Source organism: Paroedura picta, chromosome 5 (genome assembly GCF_049243985.1).
Source record: "Paroedura picta isolate Pp20150507F chromosome 5, Ppicta_v3.0, whole genome shotgun sequence".
In the NCBI taxonomy this organism is placed as follows: domain Eukaryota; kingdom Metazoa; phylum Chordata; class Lepidosauria; order Squamata; family Gekkonidae; genus Paroedura; species Paroedura picta.
Genome location: NC_135373.1, coordinates 129,286,443 through 129,313,030, shown reverse-complemented (window position 1 = coordinate 129,313,030; position 26,588 = coordinate 129,286,443). Strand labels below are relative to the sequence as shown.

The following is a 26,588-nucleotide window of genomic DNA, read 5'->3' as shown; positions in this document are numbered from 1 at the left end:
TATCATGTCCCCTCTCAACCTCCTTTTCTCCAAGCTTGAACATTCCCAAGTCCCTCAACCTATCTTCATAGGGCTTGGTCCCTTGGCCCCAGATCATCTTCGTCGCTCCCCCCTGTACCCTTTCAATTTTATCTACATCCTTCTTGAAGTGAGGCCTCCAGAACTGCACACAGTACTCCAGGTGTGGTCTGACCAGTGCCGTATACAATGGGACTATGACATCTTGTGATTTTGATGTGATGCCAAACTGGCATTTGCCTTTTTTACCGCTGCATCACACTGCCTGCTCATGTTTAGTTTACAATCCACAAGTACTCCAAGGTTTCGTTCACACACAGTGTTACCTAGAAGCGTATCCCCGATCCAGTAGGCATGCTTTTCATTTTTCTGACCCAGATGCAGAACTTTACACTTATCTTTATTAAATTGCATCTTGTTCTCCTTTGCCTATTTTCCCATTGTGTTCAGATCTTATTGAACTCTGTCTCTATCTTCCGGAGTATTTGCCAGTCCTCCCAATTTGGTGTCATCTGCAAACTTGATGAGTAGTCCCTCCACCCCCTCATCTAGATCATTAATAAATATGTTAAAAAGTACCGGACCGAGCCCTGAGGTAACCTGCTACTCCCCTCCCTCCAGTCTGATGAAACACCATTGACAACAACTCTTTGAATGTGGTTCTCTAACCAATTCCCTATCTGAAAATCCAGATTGCAGTCCTTCAATTTATCCATCAGAACATCATGGGGAACCTTATCAAAAGCTTTTCTAAAATCTAAGTAAACGTCATCTGACGGAGAGCCTAATTCTGGGAAGGCTAAAGGGGGTGGCAGGTTACAGTGGAGGAGCAATAGGATTGTGAGTGTCCTGCATAGTGCAGGGGGTTGGACTAGATGGCCTAGGAAGTCCTTTCCAAATTTTATTATTCTTTGATGATGATTCTGTGAATTACCTTGCTGGAAACCTGGATCCATTCCATACATAGATCATGCTTTTTGGCTTATTTCTGACATGCAAAGTGTTTTTGGTAGACAATGTTGCCTTGTTTATACAGTGCAACAGAAATATGACAGTGTTCAGCCACACTACCCCTTGCACACTGAAGGGCTCTTAGGGCTTACAACTGCTTCTCCAGGTCTACAATCCCTAGCTTCAAGGAACTAACCTGTTTTCTTCCAACCAAGAGTCCCATGCCTCATGCGCACACCAACAGCTTCTGCCCAGAGTGCAATTAAGCATAGAATTGTGGATAGCCTCCGCCTTGCTGCTTGTTTCCTAACTTCAGAGCTGGTTGAAAGGCTTAAGAAGTAAGGAAAACGTTTTGCTGAACTGTGCACCCTTCCACCATAAGATGGGCATGTTTACAACATGTTCCCTTAATCCTGCAGAACTCTCCCACTTGAACAACACAACTCCTGGAGTTGCTTCCTGACTTCTTAGAGCCTGGACTTCTTGTTGCCCCTGCTTAGAGATGTGACTTGTTCCCCCCCCCCCCAAACCTCTCATGTTAGTAGGCTCTGTCAAATTACTCATCTTAGTTAGCAAGAGCCTCTTTCATTGGAACCATGAGGGAAGAGCTGGACCTGGCTGTTTGAGTTGTGTTTTAAACCCCAGACGACTCAGAAACGAAGTCAAAGAGGGACACTGACCTCTTTGCCTCTTGCAACAGATCCACATAAATGTCCCCTGGTTGCACACTCCAGGAGCTCCTGTCAGGCATCTTATTGCAAAATAATGATTTATTAGTAGTAGACTAATAATTTTTTAATATGATTCTTGTGGATCATTAATATATCTGACATAACAGGATAAACCATGGCTCAGTCAGGTCTGTGTTATCTTCCTCATAGTTTTTTCCCTAGCTTGTAACAATAGCTGTCTTGTTTTATTTCAGTTGGATGTGATTGTTGCAGACCTGGATGGCGGGACCGTTACAGTCCCTGAGTGCATTCACATCTCCCTGCTGCCTGAGCCACTTCTCCATCAGACACGGGATGCCCTCTCTATGGTAAGCACAGCACTGTCAAACTCTGGCTTGGGGGGTCAGGGTTAGTGGGTGGGTTTAGGTGGCACTGTGGGACTCCTGCAGAGAGTCACATGAGCTTGGCAGCTGAATGGCACTTTATTCTTTCTGTGCCTAAATGAGCTGTGTGTCTTTTCCCCTGAATCAAGGGTGTCCTTCACTCACATTGAAATTGTTCCACAAGATTCAGAAAATGGCCCTGCAGTTGGAATCTGTTGCAGATTTGGCCATGTGGGAAACGTTGCTCTGTGTGTGTCCACATATATGTTTGTAAAAATCTTAGCAACCATAATTTTGTATTTAGCAATTATAGAATCATAGAATTGGAAGGGACCTCCAATGTCATCTAGTCCAGCCCCTTTGCACAATTCTGGAACTCACAACTATCTGCCTATCTACAGTGACTCCAATTTCATCCTCAAGTGATCTCCCCACACCCCCCAAAAATCTCCAGAATCCACCTTGACCTGGAGGAAATTCACCTACCATCCTACCAATATGTAGATGAAAAAGATACTAGAGAAAGTGGTTAAGAAAAGAAATCTGAGAAAGTGAATACTATTCTTTTGGAAAGTTCCACAAAGGAAGACTGAATGGACACTGGTCAAGAATATTCTTATTAAACATATACTTCCCTTCATTGTACACCAACCAGGCCGCAGTACGAACAGTATATTGAGACACTGATTGGTTCAAGGCCAGACAAGGGTGTATCTTATCACCCTTTCTTTTTAACTTAATGCAGAGGTAATTATGCGGCAGCTTAATCATAGAATCATAGAATCATAGAGTTGGAAGGGGCCATACAGGCCATCTAGTCCAACCCCCTGCTCAAAGCTGGATCAGCCCTAAGCATCCTAAAGCATCCAAGAAAAGTGTGTATCCAACCTTTGCTTGAAGACTGCCAGTGAGGGGGAGCTCACCACCTCCTTAGGCAGCCTATTCCACTGCTGAACTACTCTGACTGTGAAAAATTTTTTCCTGATATCTAGCCTATATTAATCTGGAAAAATCTACGGTCGGAGTCAAAATTGGAGGTCGTAACGTCAGTAATCTCCACTATGCAGATGATACAACACTCCTTGCTGAATCGGAGCGTGATCTGAAGAACCTGATAAAGAAACTAAATGAAGAAAGTGAAAAGATGGGTTGTTGTTATGTGGGAAGTCGTGTCCGACCCATCGCGACCCCATGGACAATGATCCTCCAGGCCTTCCTGTCCTCTACCATTCCCCGGAGTCCATTTAAGTTTGCTCCTACTGCTTCAGTGACTCCATCCAGCCACCTCATTCTCTGTCGTCCCCTTCTTCTTTTGCCCTCAATCGCTCCCAGCATTAGGCTCTTCTCCAGGGAGTCCTTCCTTCTCATGAGGTGGCCAAAGTATTTGAGTTTCATCTTCAGGATCTGGCCTTCTAAAGAGCAGTCAGGGTTGATCTCCTCTAGGACTGACCGGTTTGTTCGCCTTGCAGTCCAAGGGACTCGCAAGAGTCTTCTCCAGCACCAGAGTTCAAAAGCCTCAATTCTTGAAAAGATGGGGGCTGTACCTAAATATCAAGAAGACCAAAATCATGACAACTACTGGCAGCAGCACCAAAGTCACAATTGACAGTGAGAACATTGAATGTGTTGATGATCTCATCTTTCTTGGCTCTGTGATCACTCAGAGTGGTGGATGCAGCTGTGAAATCAAATGGCGAATAACACTGGGCCAGAACGCAATGTTAGGAATGAACCAAATACGGAAAAATACAGATGTCAGCCTTAATACAAAGTGCCAGCTAGTCAACGTCAGATAACAAGCTATGGATGTGAAAGCTGGGCCCTGAAGAAAGAAGACAGGAGGATAATGGATGCTTTCAAATTATGGAGTTGGAGACGAATGCTGCGAATACCATGGACAGCCAACAAGATAGTTTTAGAGAGCAAACCAGCTATGTCATTAGAAGGCAAGATATTACGGCTAAAGCTCACTTACTTTGGACACACCATGCGATCAAACTCGTTATAAAAATAATTAATGCTCGGTGGCAAAAGGAAACGTGGATAGAATCATATTGGAAGGGGTCATAGTTGAAAGGGGTCATGCAGACCATCTAGTCCAACCCCCTGCTCTATGCAGGATCAACCCTAAGCATCCTAAAGCAACCTCAACCTCCTTTTCTCCAAGCTGAACATTGCCAAGTTCCTCAACCTATCTTCATAGGTCTTGGTCCTTTAGCTGCACTGGATGAGTTCAAATCCCCTGGGCCGGATGAAATGCATCCAAGAGTGCTCAAAGAAATTTCAAGAGAACTTGCAGAACCCTTGTCCATCAACTTTGGGACCTCTTTAAGGATAGTGTCTGGGTGGCAGGTTGACATGGATAGAGAGGTTGTCGAGAGGCATTTAGCTGCACTGGATGAGTTCACACCCCCTGGGCTGATGAAATGCACCCGAGAGTGCTCAAAGAACTTTCCGGAGAACTTGTAGAACCCTTGTCCATCATCTTCAGGACATCTCTAAGGACTGGAGATGTCCCGGAGGACTGGAAGAGAGCAAATGTTATTCCGATCTTCAAAAAAGTGAGGAAGGAAGACCCGGGAAACTACAGGCCAGTGATTCTGACCTCTGTTGTGTGGAAGATAATGGAGCAGATATTAAAGGGAGCGATCTGCAAACATCTGGAGGACAATTTGGTGATCCAAGGAAGTCAGCATGGATTTGTCTCCAACAGGTCCTGCCAGACCAACCTGGTTTCCTTTTTGACCAAGTAACAGGTTTGCTGGATCATGGAAATTCGGTTGCTGTCGTTTACTTGGATTTTAGTAAAGCTCTTGATAAGGTTCCCCATGATGTTTTGATGGATAAATTGAAGGACTGCAATCTGGATTTTCAGATCGTTAGGTGGATAGGGAATTGGTTAGAGAACCGCATTCAAAGATTTGTTGTCAATGGTGTTTCATCAGGCTGGAGGGAGGTGAGTAGTGGGGGTACCTCAAGGCTTGGTGCTCGGCCGGTACTTTTAACATATTTATTAATGATCTAGATAGATGAAGGGGTGGAGGGACTACTCATCAAGTGTGCAGATGACACAAAAGTGGGAGGACTGGCAGATACTCCAGAAGATAGAGCCAGAGTTCAACGAGATCTGAACACAATGGGAAAATGGGAAAATGAGAACAAGATTACACTTATCTTTATTAAATTGCAAGTCATCTTGGTCAGAAAAATGTAAAGCATGTCTACTGGATTGGGGATATGCTTCTAGGTAACACTAGGAAAGCGTGAGGAGCTTCAATGAGCCATTGCTGACTGAGGCTAACTAATGAAATTACATCCATTCTATGTGAGTGGATGATTTCCATTGAGACCCACAATCCTTCTGTCTGTGTGCAGGTCTTGGACCCTGAGCTGGAGATTGCAGACCTGGCTTTCCCGCCCTCCACCATCTCAGCTTCCTCCCTCAAGATGCAGGTAAGATCCCTCTCCAGATCCATGGTGAGGCCGCAGGCAGTGAAAACAGCACTGACTTCAGGAAATGGTCCAAAGGAATGGCCACTTCAGGGGGAGTGGATGGGAAGCTGACAGTTGGTCAGGACTCTGGTATAGAGGAGAAAGTAGAAGAATGGAGGGGTGTACATGTCCCCCTTCCCGGCTCCGAGACCCCTTGTCAGTAGAGGAGTGGCAGTATCGGACTGCCTGGCAAGTGCAGGCCGGGTTCCCACTAGAACAGTGGTCCTCTACCCCCGGTCCGTGGATCAGTCGGTACCAGGCCATGGCTCCTCCTCGTTCCCCCCAGCTGCTGCCTCAGGGGCTGCCCTGCCACTCTGACGCCGGCTCACCTTTGGTGCTCTCCAGCAGCTGCCATGGCTGGGACTCCCCCTCGGACTGCACTGCACAGCTGCTGCTGGCAGCGCCCCCCAGCAGGCGACAGGAAGTCAGTGGAAAGCAAGTGGAGTAGAAGCTCTGGTGGCAGCAGCGATGTCCCTCAGCAGCGACCCCTGGGCCTCAGTAAAATTGTCAAGTTTTGACCGGTCCCCAGTAATAAAAAGGTTGGGGACCACTGCACTAGAAGACCTAGCCCATAAACTGTCGAGGGGGGTGGGGGGTGGAAATTGATCATCCACATGGAATTTTTAATAAGATGTTTTCAAGCTGTTTGATAAATTCTGAAGGCACCTACATTTCCATCTAGTATTAGAGGTGCTGACAGGACAAGCTCCTGGTAACATCGCAGGAGTGGGAATCATTAAGGGAGGTACTTTTAGCTAGTAGCAGTGGAAGGTGTGGGTCAGGAGAGCCCCTGTTCTCAGGCAGGATCCATTTTCCTCCTACTCTGTTTGTTTAGGCAACTTTTTGGATAGGTTTGGGTGGGGGAGGGTGCTGGGGAGGTAAGGTTTAGGCGGTACAGGGTTGGATGGATAAGGGATGGTCAGTTGTCAGCTGATTAGGAATGACTAAGGAGGTGGTGAGCTCCCCCTCACTGGCAGTCTTCAAGCAAAGGTTGGATACACACTTTTCTTGGCTGCTTTAGGATGCTTAGGGCTGATCCTGCGTTGAGCAGGGGGTCGAACTAGATGGCCTGTATGGCCCCTTCCAACTCTATGATTCTATGATTCTATACTAGGGCTAGCACTCCACGAGGAACTAGTTAATGTCAGCAGATCTTCTTGCACGGAGAGAACGGGTTTAAAATGTCCAACATTGAGGACTGCCAGGGGGCCAGGATTTCAGCCATTATGGGCAGGGTGTGATATTGTGGGGCATGGAGGTTGGACAATAGAAGAGCTGGGAGCGATGCGAGCCCTCATGGGCCTCAGTCATGGAGTTGTTCTCTCTTGCCCCAGAGGGACGGGCCAGAACCAGCAGGATGAAATTAATCATAGAATCATAGAAGTGGTCTAAACTGAATAAAATGAAGTTCAATAGGGACAAATGTAAAGTTCTGCATTTAGGTAGGAAAAACCAAATACAACAATATAAGATGGGGGAGACTTGTCTTGGCAGTAGCATGTGCAAAAAGGATCTAGGAGTCTTAGTAGACCATACATTTAACATGAGTCAGCAGTGCGACTCAGTGGCTAAAAAGGCAAATGGGATTTTGGGCTGCATCAAACGGAGTATAATGTCCAGATTACGGGAGGTGATGGTGCCGCTTTACTCTGCTCCGGTTCGGCCACACTAGGAGTACTTTGTTCAGTTTTGGGCACCCCAATTGAAGAGGGATGTTGACAAACTGGAATGTGTCCAGCGGAGGGCAACAAAGATGGTGAGGGGTTTGGAGACCAAGATGTATGAGGAAAGGTTGGGGGAGCTTAGCCTAAAGAGGAGACAACTGTGAGGGTATCTGATAAGCATCTTCAAGTATTTAAAATGCTGCCATATAGAGGATGGAGCAGAGTTGTTCTCTCTTGCCCCGGAGGGATGGACCAGAATGAATGGGATGAAATTAATTCAAAAGAAATTCCATCTAAAAATCTGTAATAAGTTCCTGACAGTCAGAGCGGTTTCTCAGTGGAACAGGCTTCCTCGGGAGGTGGTGGGCTCTCCATCTTTGGAAATTTTTAAACAGAGGCTAGATCTGACGGAGCGGCTGATTCTGTGAAGGCAAAGGGGTGGCAGGTTACAGTAGATGAGCGATAGGGATGTGTGTCCTGCGTAGTGCAGGGGGTTGGACTAGATCAGTGGTCCACAACCTTTTACAGGCTGCAGACCGGCGGGAGTGGGGAGGGCGATTTCGGCCACGCATGGCGCAAATGCGCATGCACGGCCCTGCTTCCTCTCCCCCCCTCCCACAAACAGAAGCTTGTCGGGCCGCAAGCCTGCGGGGGGGGAACGAGGAGAGGCAGCCGCGGCCCGGTGGTTGGGGACCACCGGACTACATGACCCATGAGGTCCTTTCCAACTCTATGATTCTATGAACACACATAAACATACCTCCACACACAGACACACATGCACACTACATGGAAAATAGTCACCTTACCAATAGGAGCTCTTACCAACAATCGCACCAAAGTCACAGTCATATTTCTTTCCCTTTTGCCAAGTATGCACACACCCTGGAAAGGAAGAACACCCACTCTACCCCCACCTCCACCCCGTGCCTCTAACCATCAGGTGGCAGCACTGGTCACATCCCCAAGCTCTCTGCAAGGGGAGGGAGACTGGTGGAGGAACAGGAGGCTGGTGAAGGGAGGGAGGCTGGTATTGTACCCCACCAAGAGCCTTTTGGGAGTGGCGGGCTAGAAATCCAAATAACAACAACAATAACAGGGGCATCACATCAAAATCACAAGATGTCATAGTCCCATTGTATACGGCACTGGTCAGACCACACCTGGAGTACTGTGTGCAGTTCTGGAGGCCTCACTTCAAGAAGGATGTAGATAAAATTGAAAGGGTACAGGGGGGAGCGACGAAGATGATCTGGGGCCAAGGGACCAAGCCCTATGAAGATAGGTTGAGGGACTTGGGAATGTTCAGCCTGGAGAAAAGGAGGTTGAAAGGGGACATGATAGCCCTCTTTAAGTATTTGAAAGGTGGTCACTTGGAGGAGGGCAGGATGCTGTTTCTGTTGGCTGCAGAGGAGAGGACACGCAGTAATGGGTTTAAACTTCAAGTACAACGATATAGGCTAGATATCAGGAAAACCTTTTTCACAGTCAGAGTAGTTCAGCAGGCTGCCGAAGGAGGTGGTGAGCTCCCCCTCACTGGCAGTATTCAAGCAAAGGCTGGATACACACTTTTCTTGGATGCTTTAGGATGCTTTGGGCTGATCCTGCGTTGAGCAGGGGGTTGGACTATATGGCCTGTATGGCCCCTTCCAACTCTATGATTCTATGATTCTATGCTCCCAGTAGCTGGCCCTGACCATCAATCTAGCCACAGCATTCGGTAATCCCTGCAGCCTCAGAACACTCTACAAGGGTACCCCCAAGTTGAGTAGTCCAGTCCAGACATTCGCTCAATCTGATTCAGGAACAGACATAATTAATGCATTAGGTGGAGGTGGTATCTTTTCTACACAAGTTGAAAACAAAGCATTGGCAGGCCATGCCCTAAGCCAGTGGCCACAGCTGAGGAAGAATGCATAAGGGCACCCACAGGTATTGCCCGTTTGCAGGGTGGTACCCCTGGGAAGCGGACCCAGCTTTGGAGGACCAAAGGTGGTGTGGCAGAGCATGGGTTGTTATTGTTGTCAGGTGCGAAGTCGTGTCCAACCCATCGCAACCCCATGGACAATGATCCTCCAGATCTTTCTGTCCTCTACCATTCCCTGGAGTCCATTTAAGTTTGCACCGACTGCTTCAGTGACTCCATCCAGCCACCTCATTCTCTGTCATCCCCTTCTTCTTTTGCCCTCAGTCGCTCCCAGCATTAGGCTCTTCTCCAGAGAGTCCTTCCTTCTCATGAGGTGGCCAAAGTATTTGAGTTTCATCTTCAGGATCTGGCCTTCTAAGGAGCAGTCAGGGCTGATCTCCTCTAGCACTGACCGGTTTGTTCACCTAGCAGTCCAAGGGACTCACAAGAGTCTTCTCCAGCACCAGAGTTCAAAAGCCTCAATTCTTTGACCCTTGGCCTTCCTTATGGTCCAACTTTTACAGAGCATGGGAGGAGAGACATATTTGCTGATGTGAGGATCCATGGCCACGAAGTGCCTTGCATGTGATAGACAGGACTTAAGTGAATGCCCTGATGGGTGGCTCATGGAGGGGCTGCAGAATGGGTCTGGCATGCAGACTCTGGAGGGTTCCCAGCAGTAATCAAGCTGTGACAGAGTGGCCATCAAGGGCGGACCAGGCAGAGTCCAATTTTGGTGGTTTTGTAGCAGGGCTCCAGATGGCTGGCGTGGCTGAGTCAGGGTGGAGGGACATCTTCCAGGTTAAACCAATCAGCCCTCCATTGTTTCTGTAGCAGCACTGCTGGTCCCATCTAAACCCATGGTTCATAACAGAGTCTGTGAGGGGCTAGCTAAACCCCACGGTAGGTGGGAAGACTCTTCCCAGCCGGCACATGAGTCTCATTGGGCTCAGTTTCAGTTCCTGGCATCATCAGCAGATTTGGCTGAGGTGATATAGAGTCAGCGTCTGATGGCGGCCCACCAACAAAGGATCCCCCTGAAGAGCTTGAGAGCCAGCTTGGTGTAGTAGTTAGGAGCACCAACTTCTAATCTGGTGAGCCGGGTTTGATTCCCTGCTCCCCTACATGCAGCCAGCTGGGTGACCTTGGGCTTACCACAGCATTGATAAAGCTGTCCTGACCAAGCAGTAATATCAGGCCTCTCTCAGCCTCACCAAGTTTACAGGAAAGGGAAGGCAAATGTAAGCCGCTTTGAGACTCCTTCGGGTAGAGAAAAGTGGCATATAAGAACCAACTCTTGTTCTTCTTTTTCTTCTTCTTTTTGAATGGCCTGGGGGAGAGGCAAGGCTCTTTGCCGTGCTTGACCCTTCCTTCCTGACCTGTAGGACAAGGAGATCCGGGCGGTTTTCCTGCGCTTGTTCGCACAGTTGCTGCAAGGCTACCGCTGGTGCCTGCACATCATCCGCATTCATCCGGAGCCTGTCATTCGGTTTCACAAGGTAAGGACATGCTGCAGCCCTAGTGGCCCCTTCTGGGTGTAGAGGCAGATGACCATAGACACTGTTGCCCACTTATGCTTGGGGAAAGCAACCAAAATTGGGATGCACGCATCTGCCTGTACATGTGTTCAGTTAAGACCAACCCGTTTGACCACTGCCAACTCTTCCTTGTGTCTTGCCCCAGAGGTTGTGGGCTCCCTGCCATGCATGAGGCCCCTGGAAGGAGGTTGTCACATAGTCTCTTCCTTGTTTTAGGCAGCCTTCCTGGGGCAGAGGGGACTTGTGGAAGATGACTTCTTTCCTAAGGTGCTGGAGGGCATGGCGTTCGCGGGCTTTGTGACCGAGCGGGGACCCCCATACCGGGCGACCGACCTCTTTGATGAGGTGAGAAGGTGCTGGCCTGCTGGGCTCTGCCATTCCAGAGACCATGGCTGGGACGGGCACATGCTCAGGCTGTGGCCCCCTCCAGCCAGTCACCTTCTTCCTCTTCCCTAGCTGGTAGCCAATGAAGCAAAGCGGATGCAGGCAGACGAAGGGAGCCAGGCCCGGGTGCTGCGCCACATCAAGGAGCTGGCAGAGCAGTTGTACAAAAACGTAGGTGCTGCTAGCATCTCTCCGCCCTCCCCCGTGCATGCCCCTGGAGGTGGGGGTTGCTGCCTTCCCTTCTGTGCTTGGGGTGGGGGTTCCGGTTTGAGGAGGGAGGGCTAGGAAAGGGGGGTAGCCCTCAGTTTCTGTTTGCTGACCTTTGCCTTGTTGGGTGTAGGAGAACCCATACCCGGCAGTGACAATGCACAAAGTGCAGAAGCCCGCTGAGGGGTGCCATCTACGTTTGCACCAGAGGCCTTTCCCTCGCTTGGATGAGGGGACTGTTCAGTGGATCCTTGATCAGGCCGCAGCCAAACTCCAGACGGCTCCCCCGGCAGTGAAGGCCGAGAAGAAGTGCAGGGTGCCATCGGGGCCTCCTCTTGGTATGTTGCCTTTACCTGGGAGCCAGGTCGGGCCTGGTCGGCTCCTCAGGCAGTGGAGCTTGTTTATTGGTTTATTTATTCATATTTATATACCGCCCTCCCCGAAGGCTCAGGGTGGGTTACATATAACTGAAACTATACATGGAACCATACGTTTAATAACTATAAGATTCATATTATTAACTGATATAACTTGGCTGTTGCCAAGTAGAATATTCCTCACATGGGTGGGGAGCCCCAGAATACCTTCCCTGGTTCTCATTTGGATTCAGTGGGGCAGCCTCCATCTCAGAAGAAGAGTGCTTAGCAAGCAAGTGTGGGGACAGGGTGTGCATTGGGGGGGGGAGAAGGTACCTTGAGCAGTAAACTAAACATGAGCAGGCAGTGTGATGCAGCGGTAAAAAAGGCGAATGCCATTTTGGGCTGTATCAACAGGGGCATCGTATCAAAATCACAAGATGTCATAGGGACCAAGCCCTATGAAGATAGGTTGAGGGACTTGGGAATGTTCAGCCTGGAGAAAAGGAGGTTGAGAGGGGACATGATAGCCCTCTTTAAGTATTTGAAAGGGTGTCACTTGGAGGAGGGCAGGATGCTGTTCCCGTTGGCTGCAGAGGAGAGGACACACAGTAATGGGTTTAAGCTACAAGTACAACGATATAGGCTAGATATCAGGTAAAAATGTTTCACAGTCAGAGTAGTTCAGCAGTGGAATAGGCTGTCTAAGGAGGTAGTGAGCTCCTCCTCATTGGCAGTCTTCAAGCAAAGGCTGGATACACACTTTTCTTGGATGCTTTAGGATGGTTAGGGCTGATCCTGCGTTGAGCAGGGGGTTGGACTAGATGGCCTGTATGGCCCCTTCCAACTCTATGATTCTATGATTCAGCATAGATTCACCCCACTCTACCAGCCTTTGTGCTGCTTCGGCCTGTCTGTCCCATCTCCCTCCAGTAACCAAGGAAGAGGGATGTGCCAAGAGGTGGGGATGTTGTCCACGCTCCTTCGTATGCCCTGACAAGCAGGTCTGTCTGTGCTGAGGTGTGGTAGCCAGGGTGGTTCAGACTAAGTAGGAGCAGCGGGCTCTGCTGGGCTGGGATCCCCACTCTCCTCTGAAGCTTGCTGGATGACCTGGGGCCACTTTCGTATCCTCCACCTAATTGAACTCAGAAAACAAGAGGATGGTGCAGCTAGATCTGCTGCTTCTCTGAGCACCATGGGGGAAAACAAAGTTTGAGTCCAGTGAGCACCTTTAAGACTGACCAAGTTTCATTCTGGGTAGATGCTTTTGTGGGCATCGCTGTCCACCTGAATCTCCTGTGGAGCAAGGGTGGGATAAGAACATCCAAAACGGAGTTTCTAGCCCCTGCCCCAGCAGGGCTGTGTGATGCCACAGGAAGCAGGAGCAGTCCCATTCCTTTCTGCTCCAGCAGAGGTCTCATGTGGGTCAGCAGAAAAGGGGAAAGGTAGTGACTGGCATTCTTCTCCCCCCTCCCTTCTCCGCTCCCTAGGTGCTATCACAGAGCGCAATGGCATCGTCTTGGCCAACAGTGCCCGTCGGCTGGAGGTAGTGAGGAACTGTATCACTTACGTCTTTGAGAGCAAGATGCTGGAGGCCAAAAAGGTGAGAGGGCAGCCAGGGGCTTCACCTGTGTCACTCTAGCGTCTAGCAATTAAAAGGACCCTGGCTTTGAATGCTGGGCCTTCGTTGCCATGGGTGAAGCAGCCAGTAGATCTACTATTTTGCCATCTGCATGCAACATTCCACAGCAAACATGAACAACAGAGTGTCACGTATCAGGGCTCTGGTGCACATGAGACCCCCTCTCAGATGAAAAATCCAACATGACTTTGTAAAGTAGAAAGGCTTTCAGTCTTTACTGATAAGGTCTACCAAGCAGAACAGAAAAGAAAGACATGAACAGGAATCATTGATAGAGACAAAGAGGTTTTATAGGTTAAAGGTTTGAGCGGGAATAAAACTACAGGCTGGCTGGTTGTAACCGCGGGATGAAAGAGAGCCCAGGAATCCCCAGGAAAGGACGGTGAGTTAGGCAGATGGCCTAAGCCCACAAACCAACCTTGCTGACCAAACCAGGAGGCAGAATGTGACATCCTGCTACCCCCTCTCTCGCCTTCTTTCTTCCCCTCCAGCCAGGCTGAGGTTTGTCAGGATAGAGACAGTGGAACTTTCTCACCAAGTTGGGAGTCTCCTTGTCATCAGCATCCACCCATTCATTTGTGGAGTCAGGGAAGCCTTTCCAGGACACTTAAGTATTGGAGGCGTTTTTTCTGAATTTGCGAGTCTAGCACTCCTGAGATGTTGTAGTGTGTTCAAGGGGGTGGCAGGTTACAGTGGATGACCAGTAGGGTTGTGAGTGTCCTGCATAGTGCAGGGGGTTGGACTAGATGACCCACAAATGCTTCACAGCTAATGCCTACTTGTGTCATTTTGGACTGTTCTGCTGTCAAGGATTTCAAAGACTGAACTGTATTAAATAATCGTGCCAGGTAAGAACCAGTGGGTTCAGTGGTGGGAGCAAAATAATCCCTTTCTGTGTCCTTTATTGCCATCTCATAAGCTTTCATTAGTGTCTTATGAGATGTTCTTGTAGACTCGTTCTGCGAAATGCGCTCTAGCCCTCTCAACTCCTGTTTATGGTCGTGCAGCTCTGGAATATGCCACGGAGCTGTCTTAGGACGGTAGCAAATAGGGCATCGGGGAGTGGCCTCGTTGTCGGCCTCAGAAATACAACTATGCCAGTCCTCCACTAGCTCATCTCCTGAGTTGCTGCAGGCAGGGGGGACATTGGGTCCCTCAGAGTGTTCTGGAATCTTGTTTTAATGTTTGGAACAGAATCCGAGAGTGGGAAGGGGCCCTACAGTCTATCCTGTCCAAACCCCTGCTCAGTTCAGGTTGAGTCTAAACTGCATCCTGTGATTTAATATTTGCCACCGTGGGGATCCTGAAAGGTTTATTTCTAAAAAGGATGCAGAATAAGTACATTGGCTTACTCTGCATAATTACTCTGCCACTGTGCTGAAGTGCCCGGGGGGGGGGGGTTTGCAGTGCAGAGCCCAAGGTTCCTGCCACAACAAACATGAGGGGACTGTAATCTCTGCCCAGGCTGAGTGCTGCATCCATCACAACTGGCCACGCCTTCATGAGGCTTGATGGCCAGCCGGCATTTGCCCTTTGTGGAGAGCCTGATCTCCCCACCTGTGTCAGTGGGTGGGTGGAAGTTCTGACCTTTGGGGGAGAGGCTGTCCATTGGTTCTTGACCAGAGTTGCTAGTCCTTTTTCTGGACAGCTTCTTAGGCCAGGCAGAAGCAAGACTGAGGAAGCCTTGGGTCTCCCTCACGGGCTGTGTGTCCTTGGCTTCTTGCAGCTTCTGCCTGCTGTGCTACGAGCCATGAAGAGCCGGGCTGCCCGGAAGTGTCTAACTCAGGAACTCAACCTGCACGTGCAGCAGAACAGGGCAGTGCTGGATCATCAGCAGTTTGACTTCATTGTCCGCATGATGAACTGCTGCTTACAGGTTTGGGGCTGAGGGTGGAAGTGCAGGGGAAGGTACAGCTTGCTGCCTGGCTAGGCGTAGAACCTTTGACCTTCCCTCCTTTCTGTCCACAGGATTGCAGTGCTGCAGATGAACATGGGATTGCTGCAGCGCTTCTGCCACTGGTCACCGCTTTCTGCCGTGTGAGTAGCCTGTGGTCCCGGGTCCAGCAGGGCAGATCCAGGAGGAGGAGAAGAGCTCTGGATCTGTGTGGATGCTCTGCAGGGGGGGAGGGGCTGCTGGACTCAAGGCTGTTTGTGTCTGAGCACCAGGCCTTTCTCTCTTGCCCTTCCCAGAAACTCAGCCCTGGGATCACACAGTTTGCCTACAGCTGTGTGCAAGAGCACCTGGTTTGGACCAATATCCAGTTCTGGGAAGCCATGTTCTACTCCGATGTGCAGAACCATATCCGGGCTCTGTACCTGGAGGGCACCGAGGAGAACGACAGTGGACAAGCGGTAAAGTGCTGGGCATGGCAGAGCTGGCCTGGAGAAGGGGCTGCCCACAGTGCCTGGGCTGCAGACTGAGTTTGGTCCTCTTGTCTCACATGGCTAGGGAAGTAGAGAGGGGGCACAGAAGGACCAGTCCGCTCTGGAGATTGCCGCAGAGCAGTGTTGCTACTGGCCGACCCTTAGCCGCGAGAAGCAGCAGGAGCTGATCCAGAAGGAGGAGAGCACTGTCTTCAGCCAAGCCATTCACTATGCCAATCGCATGAGCTACCTGCTGCTTCCCCTGGACACCAGCAAGAGTCGGCTGCTGCGCGGCTCAGGCCTGGCCGATGCAGAAAGCGTCAGCAACAGCTTCATTACCAACAGGTAGGCTGCCATGGGAGGCAGGGGGCAAGAGTGTGCATTTCCACCAGGGTCTGCTTGAGCTGGATAAGGGCTCTTTCCAGAGTGCATAGTCAGAAGTTGTGCTTTGGGATGGAGGAAGAGGCGACTTACCTTCTGCCGCTTCCTTTTGGGCCCAAGACTGCCTGGCAGGGGTGCTCTGCAGACCCGATGGAACTGGCACTGGGCTTTGTGGGCTCCATGGAAAGGGCCTTGTGGGATTTCTAACAAGTGCAGACCGGGAGAAGGATCACGGGACTGGAGCTGGGCAACTGAAAGCGGCCATTGCCTGTGTGGGGAGGAACTGGGGCAGGTGGCCTGGGGCCGCTAGGAGCTCACACCTGTCACTTCCTCACCAGTATCGCCGGCAGTGTGGCTGACAGCTACGACACAGAGAGTGGCTTTGAGGAGGCCGAAAGCTCTGATGTGGCCAACTATGTGGTACGATTCATCAACCGCTTTGTTGACAAGGTCTGCACAGAGAGTGGTGTCACAAACGAGCACCTCAAGGGGCTACACGTGATGATCCCTGGTAGGTCTCTGGATTGGGAGGCATTGGTGGCCAGGCAGGGCGATTCTGCAGTGAGCAAGCGAGTATAGCTTTGGAGGGTAACCCTCCTGTTGCCGTCATTCTCCCTCTCCCCAGACATTGTCCAGATGCATATTGAGACCCTCGATGCTGTGCACAGAGAGAGCAAGCGGCTGCCCCCAATACAGAAGGTGAGAGTTAGTCCCTTAGTGTTGTCCCCCCCCCCCCCCAGCTGAAATGGAGTCACTTGGCTTCTGGCACAGCAGGAGGGGAGGCTGTCCTGGAGGTGTGCTTTCTCGGGGGGGGGGGGGGCTGTATGTGGGGTGAAGTACCTTTGGTTCCCACCTGGCCAGGTACTCTCTTCCGTGTTGGTGTATTGCAGCCCAAGCTACTCCGGCCGAGTTTGTTGATCGGGGAAGAGAGCGTGATGGAGGGCCTTCGTGTGTATCTTATGCCTGATGGAAGGGAAGAGGCTTCTGGGGGGAACATGGGGGGCCCTGCTCTCCTCCCTGCCGAAGGGGCCGTCTTCCTCACCACCTACCGCATCATTTTCAAAGGCACCCCAACAGATCCCTTAGGTACCGGCTTTCCCTGGTGAAAATCCATTGGGGGAGGGTCTGCTGTGGAGAATCCCTGTGCCCAAGGGGAGGGCAAGGGGACCAGTGCTCTCCTCTGCTTCGGGGAGGGATTTCCATGTGCTTGGTGGCAGTTCCTCCCCCTCCATCCCCCCCCCCCCAGTATTGCCTTCTGCACAGCTCACTCCCACACCCTGTGGCCTTGCCTCTTCCCAGTTGGGGAGCAGGTGGTGGTCCGCTCCTTCCCCATTGCTTCCCTGACCAAGGAGGAGAAGATTGCAGTCCAGGCCCAGGTGGATCAGTTCATCCAGGAAGGCTGCACTCAGCTCCAGCTGCGCTCCTGTACATTCCAGGTGAGACTTAAGAAGGCCCGGCAAGCTTGTTTCTGGGGTGGATGGCGGGACTGCTGTGTCCCCATGGGGAGGGTGCCAGTGTGAAGACGTCTTTCAGCTCCTCCTCCTCTGGGTCAGGAATTTCACGGGGCACCTGGCATGAGATGAGCTTTTGCTCTCATTCCACAGTTGCTGCGTATTGCCTTTGATGAGGAGGTAGCCTCTGAGAGTGCAGAGATTTTTAGAAAACACCTGAACAAACTGCGCTACCCACAGCACATCTCCGAAGCCTTTGCTTTCACAGCAGGCCATGTGACCAAGCAGGCAGTGCAGCCCAAGGCCAAGGAAAAGAACCCCTCACTCAGGTATGGACTGACTTTCTGGCATGAATGGATCAGGGCCACTTTTTTCCACACAGTGCTAGAGCTACAATGAAAAGTGCCAGCACACTTCAGAACATCAGTGTGAAGAGGACCCCCACACATTAGCAATAATCATAGAATCATAGAGTTGGAAGGGACCATACAGGCCATCTAGTCCAACCCCCTGCTCAACGCAGGATCAGCCCAAAGCATCCTAAAGCAGTGGTCCCCAACCCGCGGGCCGCGGCCCCTTCTTCCCTCCCCCCCCCTGAAGCGAGAAGCTCGCCAGGCCGCGAGCAAATCGGCCGCCAAAGCTGCCGATTAGTTCGCGGGCCGGCAAGCTTCTCCCTTCGGGAGGGGAGGGAAGAGAAGCTTGCCAATTTGCTTTAGCGGCCGATTTGCTCGTGGCCCGGAGGGGCCGGGAGGGGGAGCCGCGGCCACCGGCATGGCGGCGGCGCAAATGCGCATGCGCGGGCCCCGGGCTGCCCTCTCCGCCCACTACTCCGCAGCAGTCCATGGCAAGCGGAAGCTTGCGGACCGCTGTCCTAAAGCATCCAAGAAAAGTGTGCATCCAACCTTTGTTTGAAGACTGCCTGTGAGGGGGAGCTCACCACCTCCTTAGGCAGCCTATTCCACTGCTGAACTACTCTGACTGTGAAAATTTTTTTCCTGATATCTAGCCTGTATCGTACTTGTAGTTTAAACCCATTACTGCACGTCCTTTCCTCTGCAGCCAACGGAAACAGCATCCTGCCCTCCTCCAAGTGACAACCTTTCAACTACTTAAAGAGGGCTATCATGTCCCCTCTCAACCTCCTTTTCTCCAGGCTGAATATTCCCAAGTCCCTCAACCTATCTTCATAGGGCTTGGTCCCTTGGCCCCAGATCATCCTCGTCACTCTCCTCTGTACCCTTTCAATTTTATCTAAGTGAGGCCTCCAGAACTGCACACAGTACTCCAGATGTGGTCTGAACAGTGCCATATACCAGTGGTCCCCAACCCCTGGTCTGGGGACCGGTACCGGCCCATGAATCAGTCGGTACTCGGCCGCGACTCCTCCTCCTCCTCCTCCCCGGCTGCTGCCTCAGGGGCTGCCCTGCCACTCTGCCGCCGGCTCACCTTTGGTGCTCTCCAGCGGCCGCCGTGGCTGGGGCTCTCCCTCAGCATGGCACTGCGCAGCTGCTGCTAGCAGTGCCCCCCAGCGGGCAGTGGGAATTCAGGAGTGCCAGCAGGAAAGCAAGTGGAGCAGGGGCTCAGGTGACAGTGGCAATGTCCCTCGGTAAAAGACTGCCCCCCTTCCCCGGGCCTCAGTAAAGTTGTCAAGCATTGACCAGTCCCCGGTGATAAAAGGGTTAGGGACCACTGCCGCATACAATGGGACTTTGACATGTTGTGATTTTGATGTGATGCCCCTGTTGATACAGCCCAAAATGGCATTTGCCTTTTTTACCGCTGCATCACACTGCCTGCTCATGTTTAGTTTACAATCCACAAGTACCCCAAGGTCTCGTTCACACACAGTGTTACCTAGAAGCGTATCCCCCATCCAGTAGGCATGCTTTTCATTTTTCTGACCCAGATGCAGAACTTTACACTTATCTTTATTAAATTGCATCTTTATTAAATTTGCTCATTTTTCCATTGTGTTCAGATCTCTTTGAACTCTGTCTCTATCTTCCGGAGTATTTGCCAGTCCTCCCAATTTGGTGTCATCTACAAACTTGATGAGTAGTCCCTCCACCCCCTCATCTAGTCTAGATCATTAATAAATGTGTTAAAAAGTACCGGACCGAGCACCGAGCCCTGAAGTACCCCGCTACTCACCTCCCTCCAGTCTGATGAAACACCATTGACAACAACTCTTTGAGTGCGGTTCTCTAATCAATTCCATATCAACCTAACTATCTGAAAATCCAGATTACAGTCCTTCAATTTACCTAGAAGCGTATCCCCCATCCAATAGGCATGCTTTTCATTTTTCTGACCCAGATGCAGAACTTTACACTTATCTTTATTAAATTGCATCTTGTTCTCATTTGCCCATTTTTCCATTGTGTTCAGATCTCGTTGAACTCTGTCTCTATCTTCCGGAGTATTTGCCAGTCCTCCCAATTTGGTGTCATCTGCAAACTTGATGAGTAGTCCCTCCACCCCCTTATCTAGACCATTAATAAATGTGTTAAAAAGTACCGGACCGAGCACCAAGCCCTGAGGTACTCTGCTATTCACCTCCCTCCAGTCTAATGAAACAGACTGAGCGCCTGAGCTGTTCCCACATTAAAAAGAGCCTCTTTGCCCCGCTTAGCTAGGCCTGTAGCCATCGGAACTCCGGGCGGCTCTTCAAAGTAATCCAACCAGACTTCTTTGTGGCTTGCAGTCCTATTTAGGAACTGGATAAATACCCTCCCCCCATGATCAGGCTAGGAAACATGGTCTTTTGACAGTGGGCAGGAGAGATTTTATCACCAGTTGTTACATACAGGAGAAGTTATCGCATTGGTGTGTGCCAAGGGGGCGTGTGGGGGGATAAGCAGTGACCTTGCAAGCCCCCCCCCCCTTTCAGGGCGATCTCCAAGATCCTGGTGAAGAATGCAAAGAAGACCATTGGCCGCCAGTACGTGACCCGCAAGAAGTACACCCCGCCTCCGTGGGAGCAGCGTGGCACCCAGCAGCACTTCCCTGAGGACCAGGAGGATGAGATCTCAGGTATAGCGGAGTGAGGGTGGGCCTCAGGCAATCTGGAGAAAATATGTGCCAGCTGCAGGGGCTGGACTTATATCTTGGCTCCTGACAGAGAAGGAGGAATAAACAGAGTAGCATAGAGATACAAGCACCCTTCTCCCACTGTGCCCAATGTACCTAATGGGGTGGTGATTTGGGGATGAATATGGAGGACAGGAGAGTGAAGCTGGGAGAGAGCAACTTGGGCTGCCCAGGAGGAGGGCAAATGGGGTATGAATACATGACTGTCCTCCTGCGTTTGGTCTTGCCTTACCTTGGTGACTGCAGTGTCGGAAGAAATGGAAAGAAGTACCTTGACACCATCTACCACCATCAGGCCCTCAGACAAGATGACCATGAGCCACCTGGTAGAACGGGCCTGCTGCAGGGACTACCAGCGCCTGGGCTTAGGCACCCTGAGCAACAGCCTCACCCGCTCAAAGAACGAGCCATTTCGCATCTCCACCGTCAACCGGATGTACGCAGTTTGCCGAAGGTAAGCATGGCCTGTAGGGGGACCTGTAGCCAGCAGACTTTGGATCCTGTTGCAGAAGGACCAGCCAAGCCCTGTCAAAACCAAGTATGACTGATTTCAGAAAGTTGTGAACCAGAGAACCTGGCCTTTGTAAGCTAATTGTCATAGAATCATAGAATCAGAATCATAGAGTTGGAAGGGGCCATTCAGGCCATCTAGTCCAACCCCCTGCTCAATGCAGGATCAGCCCTAAGCATCCTAAAGCATCCAAGAAAAGTGTGTATCCAACCTTTGCTTGAATACTGCCAGTGAGGGGGAGCTCACACCTCTTTGGCAGCCTATTCCATTGTTGAACTACTCTGACTGTGAAAATGTTTTCCTGATATCAAGCCTATATTGTTGTACTTGTAGTTTAAACCCATTACTGCGTGTCCTCTCCTCTGCAGCCAACAGAAACAGCATACTGCCCTCCTCCAAGTGACAACCTTTCAAATACTTAAAGACAACTATTATGTCCCCTCTCAACCTCCTTTTCTCCAGGCTGAACATTCCCAAGTCCCTCAACCTATCTTCATAGGGCTTGGTCCCTTGGCCCCAGATCATCTTCGTCGCTCTCCTCTGTACCCTTTCAATTTTATCTACGTCCTTCTTGAAGTGAGGCCTCCAGAACTGCACACAGTACTCCAGGTGTGGTCTGACCAGTGTCATATACAATGGGACTATGACATCCTGTGATTTTGATGTGATACCCCTGTTGATACAGCCCAAAACGGCATTCGCCTTTTTTACCGCTGCATCACACTGCCTGCTCATGTTTCGTTTACAATCCACAAGTACCCCAAGGTCTCGTTTACACACAGTGTTACCTAGAAGCGTATCCCTCTTCCAATTGGCATGCTTTTCATTTTTCTGACCCAGATGCAGAACTTTACACTTATCTTTATTAAATTGCATCTTGTTCTCATTGCCCATTTTTCCATTGTGTTCAGATCTCGTTGAACTCTATCTCTATCTTCCGGAGTATTTGCCAGTCCTCCCAATTTGGTGTCATCTGCAAACTTGATGAGTAGTCCCTCCACCCCTCATCTAGAGCCACCCAGACACTATCCTTTGGCTACTGCTATCTCTTGATGTGCCTAAACCCTTGATCTGTGGGGGAAAACAGATGTAAAATAGGCGCTAAGACTTTCTGCTATCTCTGCATCTTCTATTAGAGTTTGTCCATCTGCACCCAACAGTGGGCCTATTGCCTCCTTTACTTTACGTTTGCTCCTCACATAACTGAAAAATCTTTTCTTGTTACAGTGGGCTTCCCTGGCCAATCTTAGCTCACTTTCAGCTTTGGCCTTTCTGATGATTGATCTACAGTGCCTAGTAACCTGTAGGTGCTCTTCTTTAGAGCTCTGTCCTTCCCTCCATTTCCCTTTTCTTTCTTAGTTCCTCTTGAAGTTCTCTGTTCATCCAAATAGGCTTCTTAGAGCTTAAGTGGCTCAGGAAACTCCCCCGACTGGAGGGAGCAGTTAACAATCTCCATGAGCTGCTCTCCTATCCGAAGGCCTCCTCCCTTAAGGAGCCATGACAGACAGGGATCAAGGGTGCAAGTGATAGCTCTCACTCTCCCCAGCAAAAATAGATGGGTACAGGTGGCAAGGAGGTGCTGAGGTTCCTGGGAGAGCGACCTGTGGTGGGGCACTGCTCACTGCATTGGGAATTGGGATCTTGGGTGCAGACTCTGGGTGGTTGCTGGCAGAAGGCAGCACTTACCTCTTTCCTCCTCTGCCTCATCCACATTTTAAATTGCCGTCTGCAGCTACACTTGGCTCCCCAGGCAAAAGAAGGACAGGTGCCATGTTTTCCCTTCCAGAATATGCAATCTGTCAAAGAGGCAAGTGAAAAAGCGGGTGAATGGCCACTGGCCCTCCGATGATCTTCCAAGCAGCCTCTGGTGGGCTTTTGCAGAAGGCTAGAGCTATTGCTGCAGATCCTGAAGCTCCCTGAGGGAATGCACCAGGACAGGAATGGGTGTGAAACAAGGAGAGCCCTCCAAAAATCCTCAAAACATCTTGTGGAGGAAGAGATCTGGGACTCAGGGAGCAGAAATGGGGTCGACACATCAGCCCCCCACCCCTTTCTGCAGTTCAGGACAGCTTGCAGCTGCATATGGGCACTTCATCTCCCAGCCTCGGCTCGTTGGCATGAAAGATGGTTTTCCTTCCCATCTTTTGCCACTCTCACTCTCTTGCCTATGGTTTACCTCCATGCAGTTACCCGGGGCTGCTGATCGTCCCTCAGAGTATCCAGGACAACACCATTCAGCGGATCTCACGCTGCTACCGCCAGAACCGCTTCCCTGTGGTGTGCTGGCGCAGTTCCCGAACCAAGGCTGTGCTGCTGCGCTCTGGTGGGCTGCACGGCAAAGGTGTGGTTGGCCTCTTCAAGTCACAGAATGCTCCCGCTACAGGTATCCACACTCTGCGGGCTGAGAGGGGGCCACTCCAGACAGCCCCCCCCCAGACTCCAGGGGCCTTTCTGAGGCTGTCATCCTCTCCCCCCCCCCCAGACTCCTGGGGCCTTGCTGAGGCTGTAATCCTCCCCCCCCCCCCCCAGCAGGCCCTTCTCAAGCTGACTCCACCAGCTTGGAGCAAGAGAAGTACCTCCAGGCTGTCATCAGCTCCATGCCTCACTACGCAGAGGCCAGCGGCCGCAACACCCTTAGCGGCTTCACTTCTGCCCAGATGAGCTGCTCAGGTAAGCTGGATGCTTTGCTCTGGGGAGGGGGGAGCACAAGCCTGGCCCACCCAGCCCAGAGAAGTTGCCTCTAGGTGAGTCTGGTGCCATATCCACCCCCACCCCCCATTACACTCAGCCTTCCTCTTGCAACCAGCCCACCATCCCCACCCTCAGTCATTGTCTGTGTAATCCCTGGGGAGGGGGGGGGCAGGGAGGGGAGGAGAAGAGAAAGGAGGGACAGGGGCCATGGTGGCTCAGTGGTAGGGCAACTCCTTGGCCTGCAGGAGGCCCCTGCTTCAGGCCCCTGGCAGCATCCCCCGTGGAAAGGACCAGGCAGGAGGGACTGAGGGTCTGGCTCCATGGAAGGCCCCAACCCAATTCCGGCTCACTGGCCTTCGGAAGCTGGCCAGCCCTCTGGTTCTGCTTCCCCTGGCAAGGCATTGGCCTTTGCTCCCTTGGGGTGCAGGAGGCCCTTCCCCTGGGGCTGGCGAATGGCCCTGCCTCCCTCCCTCCCTCCTACCGCCTCCAGCTTCCCTTCTCCCTGGCTTGCAGCCCAGTGGTCAGGGTCCGTTCCTTTTCCCCTGCTGCTGGAATGGAATGTCCCCTGTTCTGTTGGTGCTACAGATTCTTCTGAGAAGCGGCAGCCCAAGCTGGGATCCCTTATGAAGCAGGTGATGGGAGGGAAGGACGAAGGGCCCGGCACTATTAGCCGTGGAGGTGAGATCCGTTTGTCCGCTGCGGGCACAGCAGAGATTGCGTAACCGTTGCTTCTTAGGGGCAGGGCTGATTCTCTTTGGGGCAGAGGGTGGGCTCTCAGTCTGTCCATCCATCTTATCTGCACTTCCTCCGTGCCACCCCTCCATTCATAGAAGTCAGCCATACCATCCTTATTTCTCCATCATCCTGTCCTCTCTCAGCACTAGGTCACCGAGCTAGGGGCATTACCCTCTCCAGCCCCAAGAGCCAGTCGGCAAAGGGACGTGACTCCCCCAGAGGTACTGTGCGGGGGGGGGGGTGCACTAACCCCGGCCATGTGACATTCACACCACTAACTCCTCCCACCTCAGCTCCTGGGAGACAGACTGGAAGACTAACCCACCCTTTGCGCTAACTATTCTGTAGCCTCGCCGCATGCCTCTGCCTGGGTTGGTTTGCATCTCAGCCCCTTGTTGGTAAGGATTGGAAGGCCTGATGTGCTATGCTAGCTTTGAATGTACCCCCGGTTTTGAGAACATGATGGGGCCAGAAACTCAGATGAGGACGAGGGGGGTAGCTTCCAGGCAACAACACTGAACTCCAGCTGGCCTGGATCCAGAGCTGGGAGAAGCACATCTGTCAGGAAGCAGATGTCCCTCTACTGTGCCTGAATTTGACCTGCTTTTCCTCACAGGCAAGTGGGGCAGCATCCGAGCCAGTGGCCGCATGAGCAGCTACGCCCTCAACGTGGAGATTGGCTCCCGCTTGGCAGGGAAGGAGCTGTTGAACACCCAACCGAACGGGTCCCCCTCTGAGGTCAATTTCCTGCGCCAGCACCGGGCTTCCCTGTACATCATCGGAGACAAATCCCAGCTTAGGGTACTGCTCTTGTGTTGGGCATGGAGGCCAAGACCCAGCCTCCCAAGTGGCACATTGGATCCAGGCAGCGACTGGTGTCAGAGGCCACAGTACTGAAGCTGCCTCTCTCTTTATGACCCACAAATGTAGGGAGTAAAGCCAGATCCATTGCAGCACTGGGAGGTGGTGCCCATTGAGGTTTTTGAGGCACGGCAGGTCAAGACCAGCTTCAAGAAGCTCATGAAGGCCTGTGTGCCTGGCAACCCTACAGCAGAGCCCGGCATGACCTATCTGCGCTCCCTGGAGGAGTCTGAGTGGCTGGTGCAGGTCAGTGGCTGGGGAAGGGAAGCCCTGGCTAATATTTCCACAGAACTCTGCCCTGCCCATTGGTCTACTGATTCACTGGAGAAATTGGGGGTCCTACATCACGATCCAGCACTCTGGGTGCCCGGTGCCCTTGGCCATGAATTTTCTGGTGGTGGATGCACACCACCTTCCAATCTCGGATACTGTTTGCTTGGGCTTGCAGAGGAGGTGAGCCAGCCTGGCTACTGCACACTGTCCAGGTAGCTGTCCGGGTAGCAGGGGGCTATGCTCTCTTCTCTCCCTGCTGTTTGATTCCCAGAATCATAGAGTTGGAAGGGGCCATACAGGCCATCTAGTCCAACCCCCTGCTCAATGTAGGATCAGCCTAAAGCATCCAAGAAAAGTGTGTATCCAACCTTTGCTTTGATTCTTCATCTTGTGTTCCTTGGCAGATCCACAAGATTCTGCAGATCTCTGTGCTTGTGGTAGAGCTGCTAGACACGGGTTCCTCTGTGCTGGTTAGCCTGGAGGATGGCTGGGACATAACTACTCAGGTTCGTCTGGGCCAACTTCTCCCTGTGGACCTTCCCGCGGAGTGAATACTGATGATCCTTACCCCCCCCCACCTCTCCTGCAGGTGGTGTCTCTGGTACAGCTACTGTCGGACCCTTACTACCGTACTATGGAAGGGTTCCGGCTTCTGGTTGAGAAGGAGTGGCTGTCTTTTGGGCACCGATTCAGCCATCGAGGGGCACAGACCTTAACTAGCCAGAGCAGTGGCTTCACCCCCGTCTTCCTCCAGTTCCTGGATTGTGTCCACCAGGTGAGAGCCGATCAGTGTTCTGGCTGCAGTGGGGCCTGAGCACCCCAAGCAGCATCTCTCAATCTGACGTCTCTCGCCCCACACTGCAGGTCCACTTGCAATTCCCCCTGGAGTTCGAGTTTAGCCAGTACTACCTGAAGTTTCTCAGCTACCATGTCGTATCCGCTCGTTTCCGCACTTTCCTGCTGGATTCCGACTATGAGCGGCTAGAGCTGGGTAAAGCCCTGGAGCATGGTGGAACATG

The 26,588-nt window shown here is 51.5% G+C and overlaps 1 protein-coding gene across 14 annotated transcripts in view; it reads left to right on the top strand.

The window, feature by feature from the left end:
* The window catches only part of SBF1 (SET binding factor 1), an 84,112-nt gene that overhangs the window by 49,047 nt on the left and 8,477 nt on the right, over positions 1–26,588 (top strand). For 3 of the 14 annotated variants that reach the window (XM_077340632.1, XM_077340630.1, XM_077340634.1), the window contains 27 exons: positions 1,895–2,008; positions 5,399–5,476; positions 10,471–10,584; positions 10,840–10,968; positions 11,080–11,178; positions 11,348–11,552; positions 13,061–13,173; positions 14,939–15,088; positions 15,181–15,249; positions 15,403–15,564; positions 15,662–15,921; positions 16,296–16,468; positions 16,583–16,656; positions 16,848–17,043; positions 17,257–17,393; positions 17,562–17,737; positions 20,299–20,441; positions 20,745–20,952; positions 23,196–23,392; positions 23,539–23,679; positions 24,286–24,378; positions 24,579–24,656; positions 25,052–25,236; positions 25,366–25,542; positions 25,974–26,075; positions 26,159–26,344; positions 26,434–26,560. In XM_077340632.1, the coding sequence (XP_077196747.1) occupies positions 1,895–2,008; positions 5,399–5,476; positions 10,471–10,584; positions 10,840–10,968; positions 11,080–11,178; positions 11,348–11,552; positions 13,061–13,173; positions 14,939–15,088; positions 15,181–15,249; positions 15,403–15,564; positions 15,662–15,921; positions 16,296–16,468; positions 16,583–16,656; positions 16,848–17,043; positions 17,257–17,393; positions 17,562–17,737; positions 20,299–20,441; positions 20,745–20,952; positions 23,196–23,392; positions 23,539–23,679; positions 24,286–24,378; positions 24,579–24,656; positions 25,052–25,236; positions 25,366–25,542; positions 25,974–26,075; positions 26,159–26,344; positions 26,434–26,560 (3,886 nt within the window). The remainder of the gene's footprint in view (positions 1–1,894; positions 2,009–5,398; positions 5,477–10,470; positions 10,585–10,839; positions 10,969–11,079; positions 11,179–11,347; positions 11,553–13,060; positions 13,174–14,938; positions 15,089–15,180; positions 15,250–15,402; positions 15,565–15,661; positions 15,922–16,295; positions 16,469–16,582; positions 16,657–16,847; positions 17,044–17,256; positions 17,394–17,561; positions 17,738–20,298; positions 20,442–20,744; positions 20,953–23,195; positions 23,393–23,538; positions 23,680–24,285; positions 24,379–24,578; positions 24,657–25,051; positions 25,237–25,365; positions 25,543–25,973; positions 26,076–26,158; positions 26,345–26,433; positions 26,561–26,588) is intronic. The other 11 variants (XM_077340633.1, XM_077340631.1, XM_077340643.1 and 8 more) reach the window with 7 other exon arrangements.